Below are 21,501 nucleotides of genomic sequence, written 5' to 3'. Positions count from 1 at the left end.
ATTTATACTTTCATTTATATTTCCCTTCGTATCCTATGTTGTATTCTTGCATCCAATAAAAATTTTAAAAGACCATTTTCCATTTACTGTCGGATGTACATGTGATATGAGTAAAAGCAAACTAAGCAGACAATAAATTTTACTTACTTAAAATTGGAATAACATTTTTCCCGCTGTTCTGGACAGCAGAAATATTTTATAAATAGGGGCATGTTTTACATAAAAAATATCTTTAAATCTTATCCGTAATTCTCAACTGTCAAAGCTAGACAATAATTTACTAAAAATTACGTTGTTTACATTTGTTAGAAAATATTTTAAAAAATGATAACGAGATATATGATAAAATAGAATAAAACAATGAACTTGATGAAAGCTAACGTTACATAGAATGTCTGTAAAATTAATGTACAAAGAATAAATTTTACTTAAGCTCGTGTACGGATAAAAATGAAGAGTTTGAAAGTACACAGTACAACGTGATATAGATTACGATAGAATTTTTATTATCACTCGATGACTAGATAATAATATAAAGATCCGTAGTAACTCGTGTCGATGAAGTTATGAATTGCGCTAGTCATGCGAATCTTTTTTATTCATTTTTATGAAACCCGGTGAGGAGTGTGTGTGTTCGATTTTCATAACTGTACAACATTCAGTTCTTTTACCCGACGAAATATACCATATTTCCGTTTCAGCTCTCCTTTCAATTTCAGTTCATCGAATTTTCGCGGGTAAAATAATCGGGGCGACGTATATACAATTCTACAATGATATATTTTTTTTTTATCGCTCCTTCTCGGACGATGTGCGCTATGTTTCAAGTACTATATCGTTCGAATAATATGAGGCATATAGGAATATTTGAAAAATAAATTTACAAATCATGTCGTCATAAATCTTGAACAAATATACAGAAAAATTTTACGTTTGTTACGTAATTAATATTATGTATATATATATATATATATGCCTCATATTACTACATATACGAATGAAGTTAGCCATCAATCGGAGACTTACATCGATCAATTGAATCCGTTGCTTTTGATTATCGATCATCTATATATAAATCTAGGCATGCTGTCACGAATATGTATCTCGCGTGTACATACATATGTATACAATTTATACATAATCGCGCATATACATATACGCGTTGAGACAAGAGTACAATTGACATCGTTACGACTTTGATTATTTAACATTGTTACCGCTTTACAGACAGAACCTGGCAAATTGTGCATTTGTACGCTTTAGTCTAATATTTAAAAAAAGTATTAATGTAATTCATTTTCCATATCCACAAAATTTTTAAGTAAATTTACAGCTTGATCTGTGAAGCGTTAACCGCGTAAACGAACGTTCGTTCAAATGGAATCGATTGATCGAAATATCTCGCGACAGTGCCTTTCCGATGCTGTAAATCGATAAAAAGTGACGCAGAGCACGTCAAAGGTGTAATCTACTGACGCTCGGTTTCACCAACGATAAACAAACACGCAAAGTAAACTTTGATTCGGTATTCGATCAAATGGCATCGTGTTTGTTTGTCGATTTCGTTTACGTTGGTGGAATCGAATGGCGATCATCTAATAAGTCGCGAAAAAGGGACTTACTTTCGAGCGACAATCATGGATGTTGATATTCGTTGCGTTGTCACGCTAAGAAACATCTTCGTTATGCTTCACGATGTAGACTACACGATTGGTTTTGTTTATGGATACATCGATCGTTGTATCCATAAGGGCAAGCCTCTCTCGACTTATCATAGTTCTTCACGATTCACCAGTCGCAAGTTAACCTTTTTTGCAATAAATTACAACACAATTAATAATCCACACCTGGCTGTCGTTCGCTCGAAAATCACACTTTTTGAATCAATTTGAATAAGGCGTTCGGAAATCATGCGACGACGTTCGATCTAACGTGGACAATATTTCCACCTCGTCCTCGCTCGTTCGTTTCTTAAAGTGGACTGAGCGGTTCGCGGTAAGTAGAACGATTCTGATTGGTCGCGAAGCTAGCCAACTCTGTAGCACTAAATTCGTATGTACTTACAGTTTATGTATGTACTTTACATTACAAGAGCGCGACATTCGATATATATTCATTATGAAAAAAATGTAAATCGTTTGACCAATCGAAACTGATTTTACAATCCACGCTTCTCCGATCGAACATTCACGATTCCATGCTATGTCACAGCTTCGTTAACGAAAAATAACGGGCCAGTCTCGTGTAATTATCTTGCATTTATGAGAAAATCGACTTGTCGAGCGTCGATGGAAAAAATTCATTAGTGCTTCAGGGTTAACTTTTATTTCGAATTTCATTTGCGGACGGCGTCGCTTCCTTAGAGATCGCTGTACGCCTATCCTTCCCATCTTTCCTGCTTTCATTCTACCTCCCATTTTTCCTCCTTCCCTTACCGTAGTACAATAAAATCTAATCTGAACTATGTACAATAAACGACACTTGAAACTTCTAGCGTCACGTAAGCGCGGTATACCATAGAAACGTGTCCCGCGATGCTCACGAATGAAACGATATCTTTCGTCAAGTACGATCTCTATGAATCGCAGTTCGTTCTAGGGAATGTATACACATTCCCGTAGAATGTGTATACATTACCTAGAACGAATCTCAGTTCTTTACGCGATACCTATTCTTGCAAATATTTTGATAATTTCGTTAAATATCAACATATATGCACATTGGAAAAAAAAGTTCGTTACGAAGTATCGTTCTTTCGAACGATATCGATTCCTTGTGAACAACCGGTCTCGCGACACGCCTAAACTACCCTCTAGTTTTTCTTTATTCGACGATTAAACTCCATAGTACCGGGAAACGAGGAACTTGTACATAAATATATTTAGATTAATCGTACCTATCGAATGCGTATCGTATACGCGCTCTAAATGTAACTTTATACGACAGCGACATATGGCATCATTCCGATGATGGGAACCCCGCCGGGACGGTGAAGTGTACGGTGTGGAATGACTCCTGTGGCTCGAGACTGTGCTCGATCGTCACACATATCCTGATCGAGTTCCGCTCTTATTAGATGGATCTCTTGGTGATACACCGAGAACACCGAGATCCTCTCGAGATCGAGACTCGCGAACGTAAGATCGTCGACGATCGACGAAAGTGGACAGGTTGATGATTCGATCGAAGGCTTAGTCTTTTGATTGAGTCTTGCCTTATGGATAAAGATCGTCAGGTAAACGCCTTGCGCCGATCCGTTCTTCCGAACGGTGCTTGGCAACGCGTCAGTTTGCCGGGTTATGTGGCGTAGTGGGAATGGTGGTGAGCGTGTGGAGGTGGTGGTTCGCCGAGCCATGAATCGGGCGAGGGTGGAAAGTCCGGGTAACCACCTCCACCGCCGCCTCCGCCGCCACCACCACCTCCGCTCGATTCGTTGCTCAAATCCGATGCCGGTCCTGGTACCATGCCACCTGTGCCTCCTGCAACATGCATCGTCCAATTTGTCCATTAACATTTTCGTCATTTTTATAACACCGTGGCTTGGAAATGTACGGTGGTGGTGAAATTCAAACGAAGATGCGTTTAACGTTAATATAGACTGAAATTAATAAAACGTAAGCGTGAATCTATTAGGCCATATCGTAGAGAATATCTTTCGCGACCAATAAATGGAGAAATGAAATTAATAGTGACACGATCGAAACTTGATTTTCGCTCCTATTGTTTTTCTATATACGCAACGTATCTACTTATATATATATATATCTTTTTTTTTTATATCGAAGAAAGATAGTGTCCTATAGATCTAGAATCTTTACACGATAGATAAACTAGATATTCTAACCGGAACTGGAAGATTACGATATGATATATAGAATGATCTTATAATATAGAAATGAGACGTTTACTTACCAAGGGTAGTGTAGACGGAGAGGCCAGCATCCGGTGGATATGGAAATTGAGGTGGTAAGGACGGTGATCTGGACGTTGAGAGATAAGGGGGAGTTGTTGCACCCAAATAACTACGTGGAGGTCCCCCGCCTGCCCCATTTCCACCCCCACCTGGACTCGCACCTTCACCATCTAATCCCATGTTCACCACTGTTCCGTAACTATCGTTACTCAAATCTAAATGTAAAGATAACATAAATTTCATTATTTTATTGTCCTGTAAAAGTTTGCTCCGAATATTAGAACAGATTATAACGCTGTAATTGATTAATGACATAAAATTGCTACTTTTATTTTAAATTTGTAAAAGAATTTATGGAGTCATCATCATCTCCTTTGTTGTACGTATGTATGATTTGTTTGTAGCAAGAAATAAAATTATAGTCAAATTTTCTTATAAAATTTCTACATCGGAAATTTGTTGTTTTTAATATAAAATTACAATTTTATACCGTACCAAAGACATTTTTCTCTTTATAGTAACGATATCAAGTATATATGATTCGAATAACTTTGTATTATATCTGTCAGGTGCAAGAAAGGCACTGGATAACGAAGTCGTTTAAAATTTAAACAATAGCTGAAGTTTATATGACTTTACGGCGTGTATGGTTAACGATCGGCATAAATTTCAGCATGGTCCGCAATCTTCCTGAAATCTCGGACACGGCGAACTAGCAGTTAGCCTCCACGAACTCCTGAATAATTGACGAGATCGTCTTCCCCTTTGCTAAACGCTCGAGTACACGAAAGCTTAGATGTAACCAATATTAAAGCGAAAGCAACAGAGCTAGAGAATAGGTAATTTTTTTGAAAGCTTCTGTATGGTTTTGCGTTTTTGACGATAAGTATCTCTTTACATACGCATGTATCTACTTATAACATTTTTATATGATATCTTTTTTACGTATAATTGACAAGTCAATAATATTTCCTAGCTACGCTTGTTCTTCGTCGCTTGACAAAATTGTAAATTTGTTGACTAAATCTATTCGCGAAAAAGATCGTAAGAGTACTAATTAGCGACATAATTATTTAAAATATTTATGTAAACACTTGCTCCTTTCTTCTTAATACAGAAACCTATTTTTTATCCTTTGAAATTTTTGTTATTATAAATTTTTAGCACAAAGAGTAGTGACTTTTAATAACGAAATCTCTTGATATATACAGATACGAGGGAATTCGGTGATAGCGTACCATTGCTTGTAACATTTTCTCGTTTCGCGAATCGAAAGGAACGTCTGTGCATGCAGAGAGGAAGCTGCGTACATTTCGTGATATTGGAAGTACAAATAACCCGTTATAGGTCGCTTTTCAATACCTATTTCTAATAACGCAGCGCAATTTTACACTACGAAACTGCCAAGGATTTTATCTCGTGCAGAAATCACGAACATCTACTATCATTTTTACGTTCATGTACAACGATAAGGAAGATAAATTATGTAGTCGTAATTAAATAATTGAAATTTATCAATAATCGATCTACGCTATAATCTACCTCAACCTTAATCAAACGCTAATCTGCAACGTGTGTGCCTATATCTAAAGGTAATTTTTCTATTATATTTTATTACCAGTATCTTAAATAATACAACAACAATAATAAAACAATAATAATAAAATTTATAGTATTAATTCAGAAGCAGTCGAAGCGAAAGTTTAAGTAGAAGCGATAAGGAAATTGGTCACAATGATATATTAAGCGTGATTAATCGTAAGTACGTACCATGGTGACCAAAGGTGGAGTCTAAGTCGACCTTAAGCTCGTCCTTATCAAGAAGCTTATCGTGCCTAGGTGAATGTCCACCTGCACCCGTGCCTTTCATACTTCGAAAATACTGAGACCATCTTGTTCTACCCGCGTCTTTCTTCAGTCTCTTCTCTTTTGCTCTCCTGGAAAAAGAGAAAAGGAATACGCATCTCCATTCTTGAACAAGTACGAAAGCGACGAACGTTTAACTTTTACGTGTAACCTTGGCTTAGGATTTTTTAGAAACTACTTAGGTAGACTATTACAATACCGTATCCGGTGTAAATAAACCCGCAAATGAGACGTATTTTTTTAATTACAGTACATTTCAGTTTGGAGGGTTGGAATTACAAATAAAGTTCAAAGTAAATTCTGTTAAATTATAATACTTGTACCTTCGTTGAATTCGAACGATGATCCGTAGTACGAGATTTACTCGATATCACAAGGCAAATATCTATTAATATGTATACAAAACAAAAATAAGTGATACTGCGATAACATTTTTATATACTAAACGAATAAGTGACGCAGGAAAACCCACTTCAATTTCACGGAAGAGAGCCTTAAGAGAGTGACTCTACAGAGTTAAAGTATTCCACACGTGTTAATTTTTAAGATTTTTACGGCATTTTATCGGCGGTCATTGATGACATAAATTGCGATAATAATACTTTGTACCGAGATTGTCACAGTTCTCCCCGTTTTCAACACGAAGCCATAGGATTATGGTATACGATCGATAAAGTAATTTTTCTTAAGTTATGTGCAACGTTGTACACAACGATGTTGTCAATAGAGATAACAAGAAGTCGAATTGGAAGAAAAATCTTAGATTAGTGCGATAACTGACGATCCATGTCTGCCATAGATATATTATGAATAATGTTGCTGTTTTTTGAAAAGTCGATAAATAATTCAATTATTCGAATAATTTATAATCTTCAGTTTCAAGTAGCCATTTTAATAATAACTTACAAACACTTATGTCGTAGACGGTTTTTAAAAGTGCGATAAAAATCAACTTAATACGACATTTCAATTATAGCTACAAACTACGATATGTACGTTACTGTAGTTACTATACGGATAAGTACCATTTTCATAATTTACGTACAGATCAAAACATTGCTCGAAAGTTTATGTGTCCCTCTACCCTCGTTATTTTCTTTTAATTTGAGTTTCATTTTTATTTAAGTATCTCTTTAAAGAAATATTACGACTTTAGAAAACTATATTTAAACGATTAAGAAATTAGCCATAATCGTGTAGCAGGTATACCTTATACTACACAGTGTGTCGCAAAAAAGGATAAGTCGAAAATACAGAATAGAATTTTTCCAAATGGGACTTTGTTTTCGAAAAAATTGATCTTCAACGTTCTTCTGGGACGCGTGTACTTAACTGTATCGTGATCGGGCGGATCTATTATGTCTGTCCTTCGTAAATAGCATTAATATCACTAGTTGATTTCTTATCAGGCTTTGTGCAAAATAAGCCGTCGACTATAATAAGGCAAGTAGTTTTTAAGATGTACCTTACTAATACACAGATAAATCTATTATGCAGCATTTTTAATATATTTTATATCTTTAATTCTTCGAACTTCTAACTACCGAAGGAGAATATTCAAAATCGATCTTCTCGAAAACGATACCTTATATCTATGAACAAATTTTATTCTATTTTTTCGCGTAGAATCACTCCCTTTCTGCTTTTGTCGTAATTACTACGATACCCTATGTTTCTTTATACTCGCGAGAAATATTCTGCTGTACAGAATCGGAAATTGTCAATTCTCAAACGAATACTTAATTATTAGAGAATTGAACTTGAATTTTGTTAAATACATCGATGTACATACGTACCTGTTTTGGAACCAAACTTGAACCACGCGCATGTCGAGTCCTGTATCCTGAGAAAGTTGCTCTCGCACGTGTCTCGCTGGCTTAGGACTGGTATTGTACGCTAATTTTAAAGTTTCCAACTGCTTCGCTGTGATCGTGGTCCTTGGCCTTTTGTTTGGTTGGTCACCGTCTATACTTCCTCCGTCTGCCAATTCTATGATCCAAAAGAATCGATAATAGACATAAGTCGTTTAAACGTCTGAAAGTAACTCTGTTCGCGAAATCTCAGGATCGTAGAATAAAAGAAAATTACTGGGTTGTAAAATAACAAAAATATATGGAAGCAAGTACAACGTACATATACGTTACCTTTTGCCTTCGCCTGCTCGTAGTCAGGTTTACAAACGAGCTTTCTATCTTCCATGAGGTAGAACTCGTCCCCAGTGTCCAACTGTCGAGAGCAAAGGGCGCACGAGAAACAAGTTAGATGGTAGATCAATTCTTGCGCCCTACGCACGACTTGCGACGGTGCCAATCCTTGGCCGCAGCCCGCGCATTTCGTCCCAAAACGCCTGCCATACCAACAACATACAACATTTTCACATTACGTTCGCGTATTAATTGCAGCAACATCTCGTTCGATCAAGGTTGCACCGCCTTAAAAAACAGGGAATATTAGGTATAACCGTTCGAAGATATTTCATAAAAATACGAATGTAGAGACGGTCAGGAACCATTTCATACCTGGCTGAATTAGCGAGAAAGACGATCGACTGTTTTTTGACGTTCTATTAATCGGAATCTGATTCCCAGTTTTCTTTGTCACCACGAATCAATGACACGAGACCAAATATACGGGTTGCTTAGAACGACGACAATGACGCGACGCAAACAACGCAGCCGCACAAATATCATCCCTTGGCGTAACAACAACGTTCTTCCTAGGAAAGTCGAAAAGGTACTTTTGCGCTTAACCATTATCCTTACTCTTTTGGCTTCGCTGCGCGTGGATGTATGTTACGTTTCCTTTCCAAAATGAAAATTAAGATCGAAAAGTCAGCGTTTTTAATACGTGGGAAGTCGATAGTCGAAAGGATATTAGAACAGAATCAAGTGCAGTTGAAAGAGACGAATTTTCATAGTCGAATAATCGCGTGAACGTCGTTATTGGTCAGTCTGAAGGAAATAAAAAAAAAATTGCTCGCGCGAGTACCAGTATGTTCGATTTTCATCTCTTTGCCGCACTGTATAATTACGAAAAGACCTGCGTCGTGTTTTGTGAGGAAATCAGGAAACTTCGATAGTACATCGAGCAGGTAGATAATTCTGAATTTGAAATATATAAGCAACAGGTCCATTCAGGTTCTCGGTCGAGATATAAACTGAAATACCGATATTATAAAATGTCACGAGGGCCCTATGATCGCCTGACCTATTCGGTTTAGACCTTTCCCTTTATCATTGCATGCCATTAAGTTAAGTAATTTAAACGAGTAGCCCGATGCACGTAAGTAGTTGATTAACGAAACTACTGTATCAGCTGCTGTATTAATATTTAAGATAGAACGATCTTGCTGTTAATGAAACGCTTCTCCGCGTTTATAGAGACGCCAGGTTATTCCGAATAATAGAATTATCAATAGAATTTGTCCATGTTAAACGCAATTACACGAAATATCAAGTAAATAACGAAACATAATTAGAGTAGTTTGAGCACGATTGATTATTTATGTCGTGCTGCAGTTTATATATCGATACGTACATTTTTTATATCTGCAAAAGGGAGACAAAGCAATCCACGGAGTATTTACCTTTGTACTTATTGTTAGAACGATACTTTTGACAATTTTGACAAAGTCTGTCGATTCGATCAATAAATTACGTATATAAACGGTAGGACATTGTCGAAGTCTGCTACGAATGAACGTTGCTACGCTCTTAAAATGTTGATCTTTCAATTTTACTTTTATCCCAGCAAACATTTATTTCATGGGAAGAACAGGATCTTAACGATTCCCTTGGCATAAAATCGGAACGAGATATCACACGTGTTGGTAATTATTCGCGAGTAAGTTAAAAGTAACTGAAAGAACGGAGCAAAGTTAAACAGAATTTAAATTTTAGAATTAAATGAATAATACTTTTAATAATATTTCCAGAGATTCCTACTTTGTTTCCCTTTGATACGAGTACTATAACTTTTTTCAAATTTACTTTTCTTTACGCTCCTTTAACATAAACACATCTATACATTCGGACAAAATAATGTACACGTTCGAGATTAATCACAAAGCTTGCATCGACGTTACGTACAACGAATAAGTGCATCGTCAAACTCGAACGTTGCTCGTAACGCGTTTGAATGCACGAGCGAGTTTACCAGTTTTCCTGAAAATTCCTGAACCCTAGGAAAAGTGGAATACCACCGAGAAGGGTAGGACGAAGGGGAAAGAGGGTAAGTTCCTTCGATTTGGCTCGCAGGAGAAGAAAGATGGCGTCTCGTCCTAGCGAAGGTGTGGGTAGATGAGAAAAGGCACTCTTTTCTGACACAATCGATATCGGTTGCTGGATATATATGCCCGTTTGATCCAACTTGTTTCTCATTTTTCTATCAGGTACATCCATTTTTTTTTTTTTACTATCTACCGAGAATAATGCGGACTTTCGGTTCCGCAGGTGCAATTTTTGCAAGCGATAAGTAACAGTTGATAAGCGTTTTATACCTTTTCGCTATCTGTTTAGATAATATCTTAAAAAAATATTGCACTACAGCTCGCCGATACAATTACGTAATAATTTACCGTACGTAGATCACCCGATGGTTCACACGCTTATAACACGCAATAGTAAAATATGTTAAATAAACGAGAGTCTTGTCATGCGTATAATGTAGAATACGTGCACGGGTATACGGGTAAAGCGTCCTGTTTCCTTTGGAGAATAGCGAAAAATTCTTTTAGCGGCTATATATGTATACAGGTGTATCGCGTATCTTGCTATTTTATTTTGGCGAATTTTACGTAAGAAATACATGGAAGGAAAAATATTTAAAATAATCTTTATTATTATAGCTTAGTTTTACCATTTATACTATGGATCGTCGTAAACGTGTAAATAGGTTGGTAGATTAACAGCATTGTTAATATATCATATAAACAGGTTTGTAGCGGCTAGCTGGTAATGTATGGCCGCTTGTTAGTTCGACAAATATACCTAGCTTACGTTTTATTAATCGAACGTTTGTCACAACGAGAACAGACATAATATATGTAGGTCAAAATATATTATACCGTGTGTTAAAATAGGGTTATTTGCATCTTATAAGCTACAAACACGCACACATATATTTTTAACATTTTCTTATATCGTGTATACGTATCTATATAAGGGACTGGAGGTAAAATTGATCCAAGTACCAGTATCTGTGTGTATTTTTATCAACGAACGAGATACCGATTATAAATTATATCCCGAGTTTTACTGCAAATGTGTAAAATAATTTTCGATCGCGTGCTTTAATAAAATTCAGGGGAGTCTGGAAAATTTCGAAATTGACGATCTTTTGAATATAAATTCTGTTGGTAGAAAAGTGGGAGCGACAGGTAGAGCGTGATAAAAATAATTGTTGGTACTTACTTGAAGAAGTCGTCCTTGCAAAAGACATGACCGTTTCTTGCGAAACATTTATCAGTCAATCTCGCACCACAATCCCGGCACGTGAGGCACCTTGCATGCCAACACCTTTCCAGAACTCTCAGAACGTATTTGTCCAAAATCGCTTCCTGACAGCCTCCGCATTTTGGTATCGAAGCTGTAACATTCGACGGAAGATCGTTTAATACTCGAAGACGTCGTTAGAAGTATCTGTCAGAAACGCGAGGAGTTGGAACTCGCAGGTACAGGTTGGATTCTGTAACTTCAACTATACGTTTTATAATATAATCTTAACTACAAGATCTTTAAATAAATTGCGATTATTTATTAGCTTCAGAATTGAAATCGTAATAAATTAAAGTCGAAAGAAGATAGAAGTCTAAAGTTTCAGATTTAGTCAAACTATATTACGAGAGCGATATTGAGAAGAAGAGGAAACAGGTTATTGAAATATCATAATTGCAACAGCACCTTACAATATAATATAAGTTTTCGTAAATAATAACGTACCACTGACTATATACTTTAACTCGAAGTTAAGTTATCACTAACTTAACTATATCTTTATTTACGATTTAACTTAACTATAATACAAATTACGCATACAATATCTATATCGTTCTTCTGTACGGGCAATGGTCTTCTCTAACGCGAAGATGATACCGTGACAATCATTGTTACGATGATTTTAAGAACGAGCTATTGTGGTCGTATAATGCAGGGCTTTGTGATTTATACGTAATAACTATATCATAATCTTAAAATCAACTCTGTATTGCGCAAATGAAATCTTTACAAATCTTTGAATTACAATCATGTACGTAATTTCTATCATCCGATCTTGGTTCGTATAATACAACGATCGATAGTTCAGTTCCAGATTCGGTGAATCTTTCCAAATCCAACTACACGCTAATTTTTCTCTTCTACGAGAATCTTATTTCTCGATTAAGCAATTGCACGATTTCAAATTACTCGGTTCTCTGCTTTGGTTCACGTATGGAACCATCGTAAGTACGCCGAATATCTGAATTCTTCGGCAACGTCTCCTCGCTTCTCCATACACTTGTTAGTCACATCGGCATCGGCACTTAACCGCTACGATATTACGTGTCAATACATAAACTTTTATCTGGGTACGCGAGTCGTCGAAACGGAACTCGATCGATTAAAAACCGACGTTCCTCACTTACAATAGAGGATTTCAGGAAGATTGGCCGGCAAATCGAGTTCCACGGCCGGTTGATCCAGAGGGTGCATCTCGTGGTGAGGAGCGCCGTCGAAGCTGGCGACGTTCGCGACGTTTCCGGTGCTACTACCGTTCCGCCGGACGTTTTGTGACTCCGGGCTATCGCGTGGCGGTGTCAAGACATCTTGACGAGCGCGCCGATACATCCCTTCCAGAGGTGAAGCCTCACGGCCCAGCATTTCCAGACTTATCATAGTCATAATTGCGTTTTTCGATCGAATTTACGCAGTTTATTCCTTCGTCGTTTTGAACGTTTCGGCAATTATTTTCTCCTTCCAATAGAATTTTGACAATCGTCGATCACGATATTTAACGAACCCCGATATTTCAGATATCGCGATAAATTACTTCGCGGTACGATAAATATCGTTTTATTAGAATTTGTTCCTTTCGTTTATGAAATTGTATTTTCATTGGATTTAATATTCTGTTCCATTGGTTCGACGTGGACCAGGTAGGCACGAAATTAGGTTTCAAGTTTCGTTCTTCGCAAGGATGCTTCGCGATGAGTTTTGCTCGACGCTTGTCCTGTGATCGTTCGCAAACTTTTATCATCTATGTTCTTTTCTTTCTTACGTTACCTGGTTTCACCCAGGCATTTATTTATTTCATTCGCATTTACGTTACCGCCACCTAAATAGGACACCCGTCTCGCGATCATCCTTTACTATTCTTCGTTATGTCTATTTATATTCCTCCTTTCTTTACGTCGTGCGCTTTTACTTATTCATTTATTCCTTCTCTTCGCATTTTTATCTTCCGTTTCTTTTAATTTCGTTCAAGTACCTACTTGTATTCCTTCGTTTCCGATCGAAGCAATGGGTAGATAGCGAGCAATATCAAAGTATTAAGTTCTACTCAACACCGCGCCAAGCGTTCATTTCTAGACAACACGGTGCAATTAATTGCAACTCGATGATCTCGTCGAATGTCGAGCGGCACGCGTCTTTGTCGACTGTCCATCGATTAATTCACTTTCACTTTCGCCAAAGAACAAGCAGTTCCAAGCTCTCTACCTTGTTCTTGGCGATAAACATTCTTAGAAAGAGCGTCCGAGTTTATCGAACCGTTTAACGTCGATTCGGCCGGACCATTTTTGTGCCATGCCATTCCTTCGGAACGATGCACAGATATCCGACGTTGTTGGCGAAACAAGAACAAGGTAACGGCGATAGACTATCCGCACTGCCTATCAGTCCATCGAACCATCGTCGTTGTCGGAGATAACGAGAATAATGGAAATTCGTTTGCAACGGCGATACGAGCAACGTCGGTGAAACAGGATCGCGATACAGAGAGTAGCGAAGGAGCGATCGACGCGATCGGTGTGAGAGTACGCGAACGACTGTTCGAACGATGTTGCAGCTGCTCGTGCGCACGTGACACTCGTGGGTGTGGTGGTTTTATGGTGGGGCATGGGAGAAAGCTATTGGGTGTGGCTCGCACCCACGCTTCTGACGCTGTGTCGCCGATTGGCGAGAAGATCGACCGCCTCCAATATGGCGATCATCGTACCGCGAAACGTCTTCCGAGGGAGCGACGCGACGCTCTTCCAACTTCTTGCTACTCGCTTGGGTGCCGATGATGCGCCGTTGACACCGCGATGATGCGCTGCGAGGACGACAGTGAAGCTTCTAGAAACCTGCACGGGATCTATCTTTGCCTGGCCATGTGTAAACTTGACGCTTTTCGAAGATCGCTTCGGACCAGGAATACGGAGGAGGAGCGCGTCTCTTCGTATCGAGCGATCACACTCGCGGAACAGACTCGAGAGAGGATTTACTCTCGAACGAGTTATACGCGTAGCGTGGTTCGCAGTTGGACCGAATCGATGGTAAGAATCGTTCGAGCGACACGGACTCGGGAATAGACAGAAGTTTATGCGACTGTTGAAAGACGCGCGACGCGTGATTACTACGACGAAGAATACGTTTCTTCCTTGTTCGTTGGTTGAAGCTGGATCGTAGGCGGATCTTCCAATGCCGCGCGGTTAAATACACGCGGAAGGTCGGTATTCGCCAACGTGCAACGCTGAAATTCATCAAAGACGGCCGAGACACGAGCGAATCGGTAGAGGGAACGACAAAGAGCCAGCCCTCTGTTTAAGTATGCGGTGGCATTATACGCGACGATCATCCGGCGTCGTATCCGCGAATCCATTTCCACGGTTACAACGCAACGATGGCTACGGTTTCTATTCGTCGGAATCGTCGCGTAAAAGAATTCGTTGGCCTCCGTTCGGCGACTTGCTTTGCCATCGTCTCGGGAGTTGTGCCGTTTGCGAAAGGCAAAGGAGGAAGTAGGTGGAGTAGGCGAGGGAGCGAGCGAAAAGAAGCGAAGAAAAAAAGAAGAAGAAGATGGGCGCGGAGGAGACGAGAAGGGAACGGCGGAGAAAGCAGGCTGAGTAGGAGGGGACAAAAGGATTGGAGCGAAATTAAGAACAGCCGAGTCGGGGGGTGAGGGTCGCCATTTTATAATCTTAGTCGAGATCAGTCGTGTACCTATATGTACTCTTTTTCTCGTTGCTGGCTGGCTGGCTCGTGCCCGCGCGCGCCTATCTACACCGAAACGAATAACTCGACGAGGGTACAGGTCGGCGTGAACGTGTATAAGTAGACGTATAGACGCGTCCACCACCATGAAACGGTACACTCTCGATAAGAGTCTTTGTCTTTCACGGTAGCGTCAGATGGCTGATATCCTTCCGTTTGTCCTTCTACCTAGACTCGCTCCCTTCGCCTTTTCGTATGGAAAATCCTGTGCCCCGTGCGTTAGAACGTTCCCCGGTGCCGTTCCAATCCTGTCGTGGCATTTTGGCGCTCGTTAACGACGTTACCGATGTCGCGATCGGCAGCGCAAGGAGCATAGAATATCGTATTTCCGTTTGGTAGGGTTTTCCAAGGCTAGCGTTGTTAGAATGCGATAAAGATCCTGCTCTTTTATCGCTCGGACCGTGATAACGATGGAGTTACGGATACTTACAGGGTAATCCTAGCATGGAACAATAGTTAACGCGGTACGCTGCGATATCTCGACCCCGACCGACAAAATCAGTCGGCAACGGTGTAAGATATTTCGGTAAAAGCACGAGGCTGTTCGCGGTAGAGTTTGGCTGGAAAGTCTGTCGTCGAAAGCAATTGATCGATGCGTTTCTGCAAGCGTATAAAAGTTTTTGACGAGCGAGCGAAGCAGCGACATTCTTTACCCTACATTTACGGGAAATGTTTTAACCTTGGAACGTGTACGAAGGATTTTATTAGGAAAATTATCACGCAGGAGGAGAATGAAAAGGGCAATCATCGTTATAAAGTAAAATACTTGCTATTCTTTGCGATAGGTAATGATCCGCTGAAAACCAGCCAGAAAATGCAATGGCGCGTAACTAACAAGCGTTATTTACCGCTGAAAAAGCGAGCCGTACCATGTGGTTGGCAAATCGTTCGCGTATCGAACATTTTTATTCGTTTCTGGACCAGAGAAGGTGTCGCGTTCGCATAAATGATTTTATGAGCATGACGGTCGCCGTGCATGCAAAGTATCGAACCATCTGTTGCCTCCGGACCCCATCCATGTCAGGTGGAAAATTTTGCATCTTTGGTCGTTCGGATAGGCGGAATCCGATTATGATCGATCGTAAACGCGTCGATGATTTTTCCTACGATCCTCTTTTCATAGCCGATACCGTTGCTCGTCAAAGTCTACATGGCAAGCTTTTTGCAACTGTCTCCTTATTTTTTCTCCTTACAACGATACGAAACTCGATCGTCTCTCTCAAGAAATCATCGAAACTCTGGAGACCCGCCATTGAATTCGTTGGGAAGCGCAGTCACTTTTGGAATCTTTTGAAATCAGTCGCGACAGCGATACGATTCTGTGGCGATACATCCGACACGGGCCGCGCGTTTCCATCGCCAAGATCCGCTATAAGGGGGTGTCTCTGCGATTGCGCGACCCCGTGATTTCCGTGGGCGTCCTCCTCGGGCTTCGATCACGCGAACCCACCCTTCGTCGGTACCGTTGCACATGTCGACACGCCTCCAGGAGTCGTCCGTCACCGTAAAAAGCATCAACACGAGGGTTTATCGCGGCCTATCCAAGGGTGGAGAGATTTCGTTCGTCCACGAGTCTTCTGCCGTGTTGGCTCGTGGCAAGACTAACGACCGGTCAGAGGTGGGACGGGAGAAAAGGGGGTTGCGAGCAGTCTGCGAACGCACCCCCGCGGCAGCGGTACACGCTTGACCCGACGAACGACCATATTCCTCTTTTTCATTTCGCTTACTTCGCGAGCAGAGATCTCGTAAATATCGGTCGGAGTCGCTGGCAGAAACTAGCGAAAGGTCGGGAGACGAGGGTCGGATTCGAAAGATTATCGGCGCTGCCGGTATCTCCATCCCCCGAAGGGATGATGACTGTTTTCTCTTGCTTTAGCCTCCACGCTGCCACGTTTACTCTTCTTCCTTTTTCTCTGCCCTTCTTTCTTTTTTATCTTTATTTTTCTGGGCCAACGGAGGCACCAACGCGAGTGCATTCAGGTATTTGGAAGATATATCATAGAATGTTTCCAGGATGCTGGCATCGTGATTGGTTTTGGAGATACAACCTTTTTGTTGGTTCCCAGGGAAAATGGAATTGAAAGTTGCCGAAGATTTTCACATGGTTCATATCGAGTTCTTCCATTTTGAATCATGTTTTACTTATAAGTGACACAGTATTCGATATACTCAAAGGTCTTAGATTCCTGAATTTCAGATCGTCCTAAAACATACAATTTTTCGTTCTCTTGGATCAAGTACAAATTAAATAACGTAAAATTGCAAACAGATTAAAATTTGTTAGGGTCGATCAAATGCAACTAAGAGCAGGTGTCCTAATATTTATCAACGGCTGAACCAAACTACCACCTACAATTTCATCTCTTTATAAAGTGCTTCGTTTTTAATCCAACAACGAGGCGAGAAATATCGCCTATTCGGGCACCTATTCGAAGTAGATAAAAATCTAAAAATCGTGAATCGCGCAACGCGTTTGTAGTAGGCAGTAGCTCTGCTGCTGCTCTAGTAGCCAGAGGAGAAGGAGAAACCATGACGTTTAATGGTGTGCCGTATTTCTTCGGAGGAACCCCGCCAACAGAATATTCCACGGACGCGGGTTCAACTGGCAAAAAGACGACGTCGATGAAATATGCAGGTTCGCGCGGTTCCTGCGTTTTTTAATTTAACTGTATTCCCCGCGTGGCTAGAGGAATCGCAAGCGAGATACAACTGCATATAATCGAATTTGCGCGGAGCAGATCTTCTCTATGGGCGTTTCCATTACATCGACGGGTAATAAATTACGCCACCCTTACCGCGCAAATACGTTTGAATTTATATCGGCCGGTTCGCTTCCCTTGCCCCATTTACGCATATGGTTTTTCAGCGGACGAGCTTCTCGCTTCAACGACAGCACCGGAGGTAGCGCGCCTCGTCCAATTGATCCTTAACGCTTGCTGAATCGCGAATGAATACCAATTAGGCGTTAAAAACGTATACACGTAACATTAGCGTAAAGAATATTCACGTTTACCCCACCGTTCGTAAATATTCCGACGATTCGATCGACTTGCAGCAGGTACAACGATACGTGAAATTTAGCAAATTATATTAAATCGATGACGAATAAATTACCTGCTAAATAATTAAGAAACGTGCCAATAATTGCATACCGTAGATACTATAACTGTGTAGGTATGTATTTATCGATTAAATATCGCCGTCAGTTTGCGAGGCTCTTCTTAATCCGACGTCTAATTAAAAAATTAAACGGTAGATCTATTAGTCTTAGAAACTTGGAAAAGTTTCTTTCGTTTTATAAGCAAATAATAGATGCACATTTTCCGTTTTATATTATTTTATCGAATTACGTATGATTAATTTTTTCTATCAAAATGAAGATCACAACGTTCGACAGATTAGGTTTCACGTTTGTATAAAGATGCATCGTTGAAAAGACGCGTCTGTAAAAGAAAGACGCTTTTCGGACAACCTAATCAAAATAAAGAGCTTATCGAGTAACTAAAAATAGGTAGCCCCATAAGATCCGAGGATCACAAAGCTTAGTTTCGTTATCGCGTATTAGCTTTGAAACGTACAGATCTCCCATAGAGGTTTGCGCATAGCAAAAAGTCGTTGAAAGGGACGAAAAGGAACGATTAAATAAAAGCTGACAGACTCTAATTCGAAATTCAGCCATTTCGAAGTCGCGCTATTCATCTCGGCCCCCGAGAAAGGGCGAAAGCCTGGTTCGGGAACGGGTTAAGTCGCAAACACCGAGAAAAGATAATAACAAACCGTGGTTCTTGGTTGGACCAGTTTGGCGTGGTGTGGCGGAAAAATTGGCCGTCGTATTCACGCAGCTACAGCGAGCAGAACGAACGAAACAAACGGTCGTCGCGATTCCACGCGGCTACGAGAAGGAGAGAGGAGGAGGAGTTTCGTTTGGAAACGAAAAAACCGAGCGTAGGATCGGCGGAGATGTTCGCCATCCGGGCGGGACGAGGACAAGCGAGACGATTTCTCTCGACAAGCGCCGCGACCAAAAAGCAGAAGTTAACACCAGATGTGCCATTGTGTCACGGACGTGCAGAAGCGTCGGCTGGGACAGAGAAGAACGGGAAAAATCGGGCTGAGACGAGAGAGCGCGGATACGAAAAGAGAATACGAGTATACCGGAGTAGCAGACGACTGGAAAAAGCGGGGACAAAAGAGAATCAGCCGGTTGAAAGAGGATGGGAAAGGCTTATGCGGAAACGGAGAGAGAGAGGAGCAAGGATGTAGCGCGTAGTTATCGGTACCGTGTCGACGCGGCGGTAAACAAGCAGAGGGACGAGACGAGGATGAAAGAGATGGAAAAGGAAGGACGAAGAGAACGAGGGAAGAGAAAGGGGGAGAGAAAGAGAGGCTTGGGTGAAGGGGCGCCTGCGTGGGTGTGCCGTCGCGGCGGTGTAACCACCGTTTCGCCGACACAACCCCTTCTTCGTCGCTTCTACCCGCGACCTCGACTCACCGACCAACCCCTCCAGCTACCTCGTCATTTCGAATTCGGCTCCGTGCAATCCTCGTGCACAACCCTGCCCCTCCTATGAAAAGCCGCTCACAAAGGCCGACGACAGCTCCCTCTCATTGTCTCCTCGGCACCGGCCGAGATCTCTCAAACGTTTGTACGGTTAAATGGGCTTAAACGACATACGCCCGCGCATTTGCGTGCACCGGTCCGTGCTCGTTCTCTCTGAACCTTTCAAGTCCGTTTTCCCTTTCTCCCAGCCAGACGGATAATCAAAAGTAACGCGATCCCCGGAGATCGACGACCATACCGCGTGCACCACGGACTCGTGACTTTGCCGCGGATCGAACCGGGACACAGGGTGCTTAGTGCCTGGTAATCGCAGGGGTAATACAGCGTGTGCAGAGAGCACGGTCGAAAATTCGCGTGGAAAAGGATTGCTTTGTTTTATTCGTTCCGATTGTTGGATTATATGCAGCTTTAGCCTCTTAAATGCGAACTTGATTTTTCGATACGTTTTCAAAAGTTAATCCGACGATTTATTTACATCTGTTAGGATTTTCACGGACCGTGCCAAGATGCCAAGAAGAGGAGATCAGATGAAACGTCCAAATAGAAGGAACGACGTTTTCTATGTTATCGGATAGAGTTCACTGGCTGAATGGCCTATATTACTTGATTCGTTATTCGATTATTTCTCAAGGTGTTATTTAATAACGAGCGACAAATGCAGTTGGTATAAACAATCGCGTGCTATACTTTGAGGGAATGACGTGGCTCGTTTGAACCCCACCCTACTAGTTAATTTCGTAATTAAGCTGTGTAATTACCGTAATTGTTCCCGTTGCTATATTTCTCGAGCATGATTTTACAGCTTTAGCGACGCTTATTAGATGAAATATTGCTTTCAATTAACAATTATAATTTTCTGTAAATAATCTGAATTATCTGGATGTTTGTTCGTCGTATGTAGGTGTGTAATTTAACTAAGCAAGTTTACGATTTCTTACAGACATAATTCTATTTCCCTTCGCTGTAAGTTCTTTTTTGGATGAAACCGATATACTTACGCGAAAGCGATAATTTACTGTTTCAAGGAGATTAAGCAAAGTGGTAACCGACTCTTACGGGAAATGCTCTACGAATTTCCATTCCATGTTACGCAATTTGCAAAGAAACATACCTATACACTTGTATCTTCGTACGCGACAGGAAAGGAGAAAAGGGAAAAATTGTGGCACGGATCAAGTATCGTTGAGATAAGTATCGACAGAGGAAGGGAGCGATCGTGGCTGGCAATAAAATAAATCCAACGTGCCTAACCAACGACATTAATAAATCCAATATCTTCCGACCGATAAAACGGCAACCGAGCCGTCGAATTCGTTTTCTACCCTTCTGGCCGATCCTGGCCTGGCAAACAGTTGGTCCGCATGACGAAAAATCATCGGGAATTGTGCAAACACGTATAAAATGTGCACAATGTGTCCGCGGGGCCGGCTAATATGCGAATGGTTCATCGTGCCTCGGAGAACCCTCGATAAAAAGCCCACGGTCCTCTTCTTCCCTTCTTTACGTGGGGTGAACCTCTGGAGAAAAACGCGAGTCACTTTAACAGGCTTTATCGATGATTACGAGATTGACAAATGATATCGATTCGGTCTCCACGCAAGTATTACATTTATGGCGATTTTTCGTACGAATGATCTCATTGTTAGACTTTGACGAATTATTCGAAAGAAACGATACAAAAGCAACGCAATTAAAAAGCAAGCGTGAACTTAAATAGCGAAGAAACATCCAGTCTGTCGCTCGTTGGTAATAAAATCGTATCGGTGCACTCGTTTTTAAAGTTAAGTTGCTAATTACGTTATAAAATTTATTTTGCAGCGTCTACGCGATCGTTTCGTAGCTAAAGTTATAAATTTTCGATATAGGTTCGATATAGGTTTATTCATATTTGAATAATAATCCGATATACGCGTAAAGCGTCGCCTAAACAA

The 21,501-nt window shown here is 40.7% G+C and overlaps 1 protein-coding gene across 1 annotated transcript in view; it reads right to left on the bottom strand.

Moving 5' to 3' along the window:
• Window positions 1-485: 485 nt before the first annotated feature.
• LOC100648335 (LIM/homeobox protein Lhx3) overlaps window positions 486-21,501 on the bottom strand; it is a 58,807-nt gene continuing 37,791 nt past the window's right edge. Inside the window, exons 3-9 of the mRNA XM_048410921.1 lie at window positions 11,191-11,365; window positions 7,924-8,135; window positions 7,576-7,768; window positions 5,684-5,850; window positions 3,913-4,128; window positions 1,623-3,479; window positions 486-768 (exon numbers count right to left, since the gene is read on the bottom strand). Coding sequence (XP_048266878.1) covers window positions 3,298-3,479; window positions 3,913-4,128; window positions 5,684-5,850; window positions 7,576-7,768; window positions 7,924-8,135; window positions 11,191-11,365 — 1,145 coding nt within the window. The 3' untranslated portion in view covers window positions 486-768; window positions 1,623-3,297. The remainder of the gene's footprint in view (window positions 769-1,622; window positions 3,480-3,912; window positions 4,129-5,683; window positions 5,851-7,575; window positions 7,769-7,923; window positions 8,136-11,190; window positions 11,366-21,501) is intronic.

Source organism: Bombus terrestris, chromosome 12 (genome assembly GCF_910591885.1).
Source record: "Bombus terrestris chromosome 12, iyBomTerr1.2, whole genome shotgun sequence".
Taxonomy (NCBI): Eukaryota; Metazoa; Arthropoda; class Insecta; order Hymenoptera; family Apidae; genus Bombus; species Bombus terrestris.
Note: the sequence above shows the minus strand (reverse complement) of the source record. Positions and strands in the feature narration are given on the sequence as shown.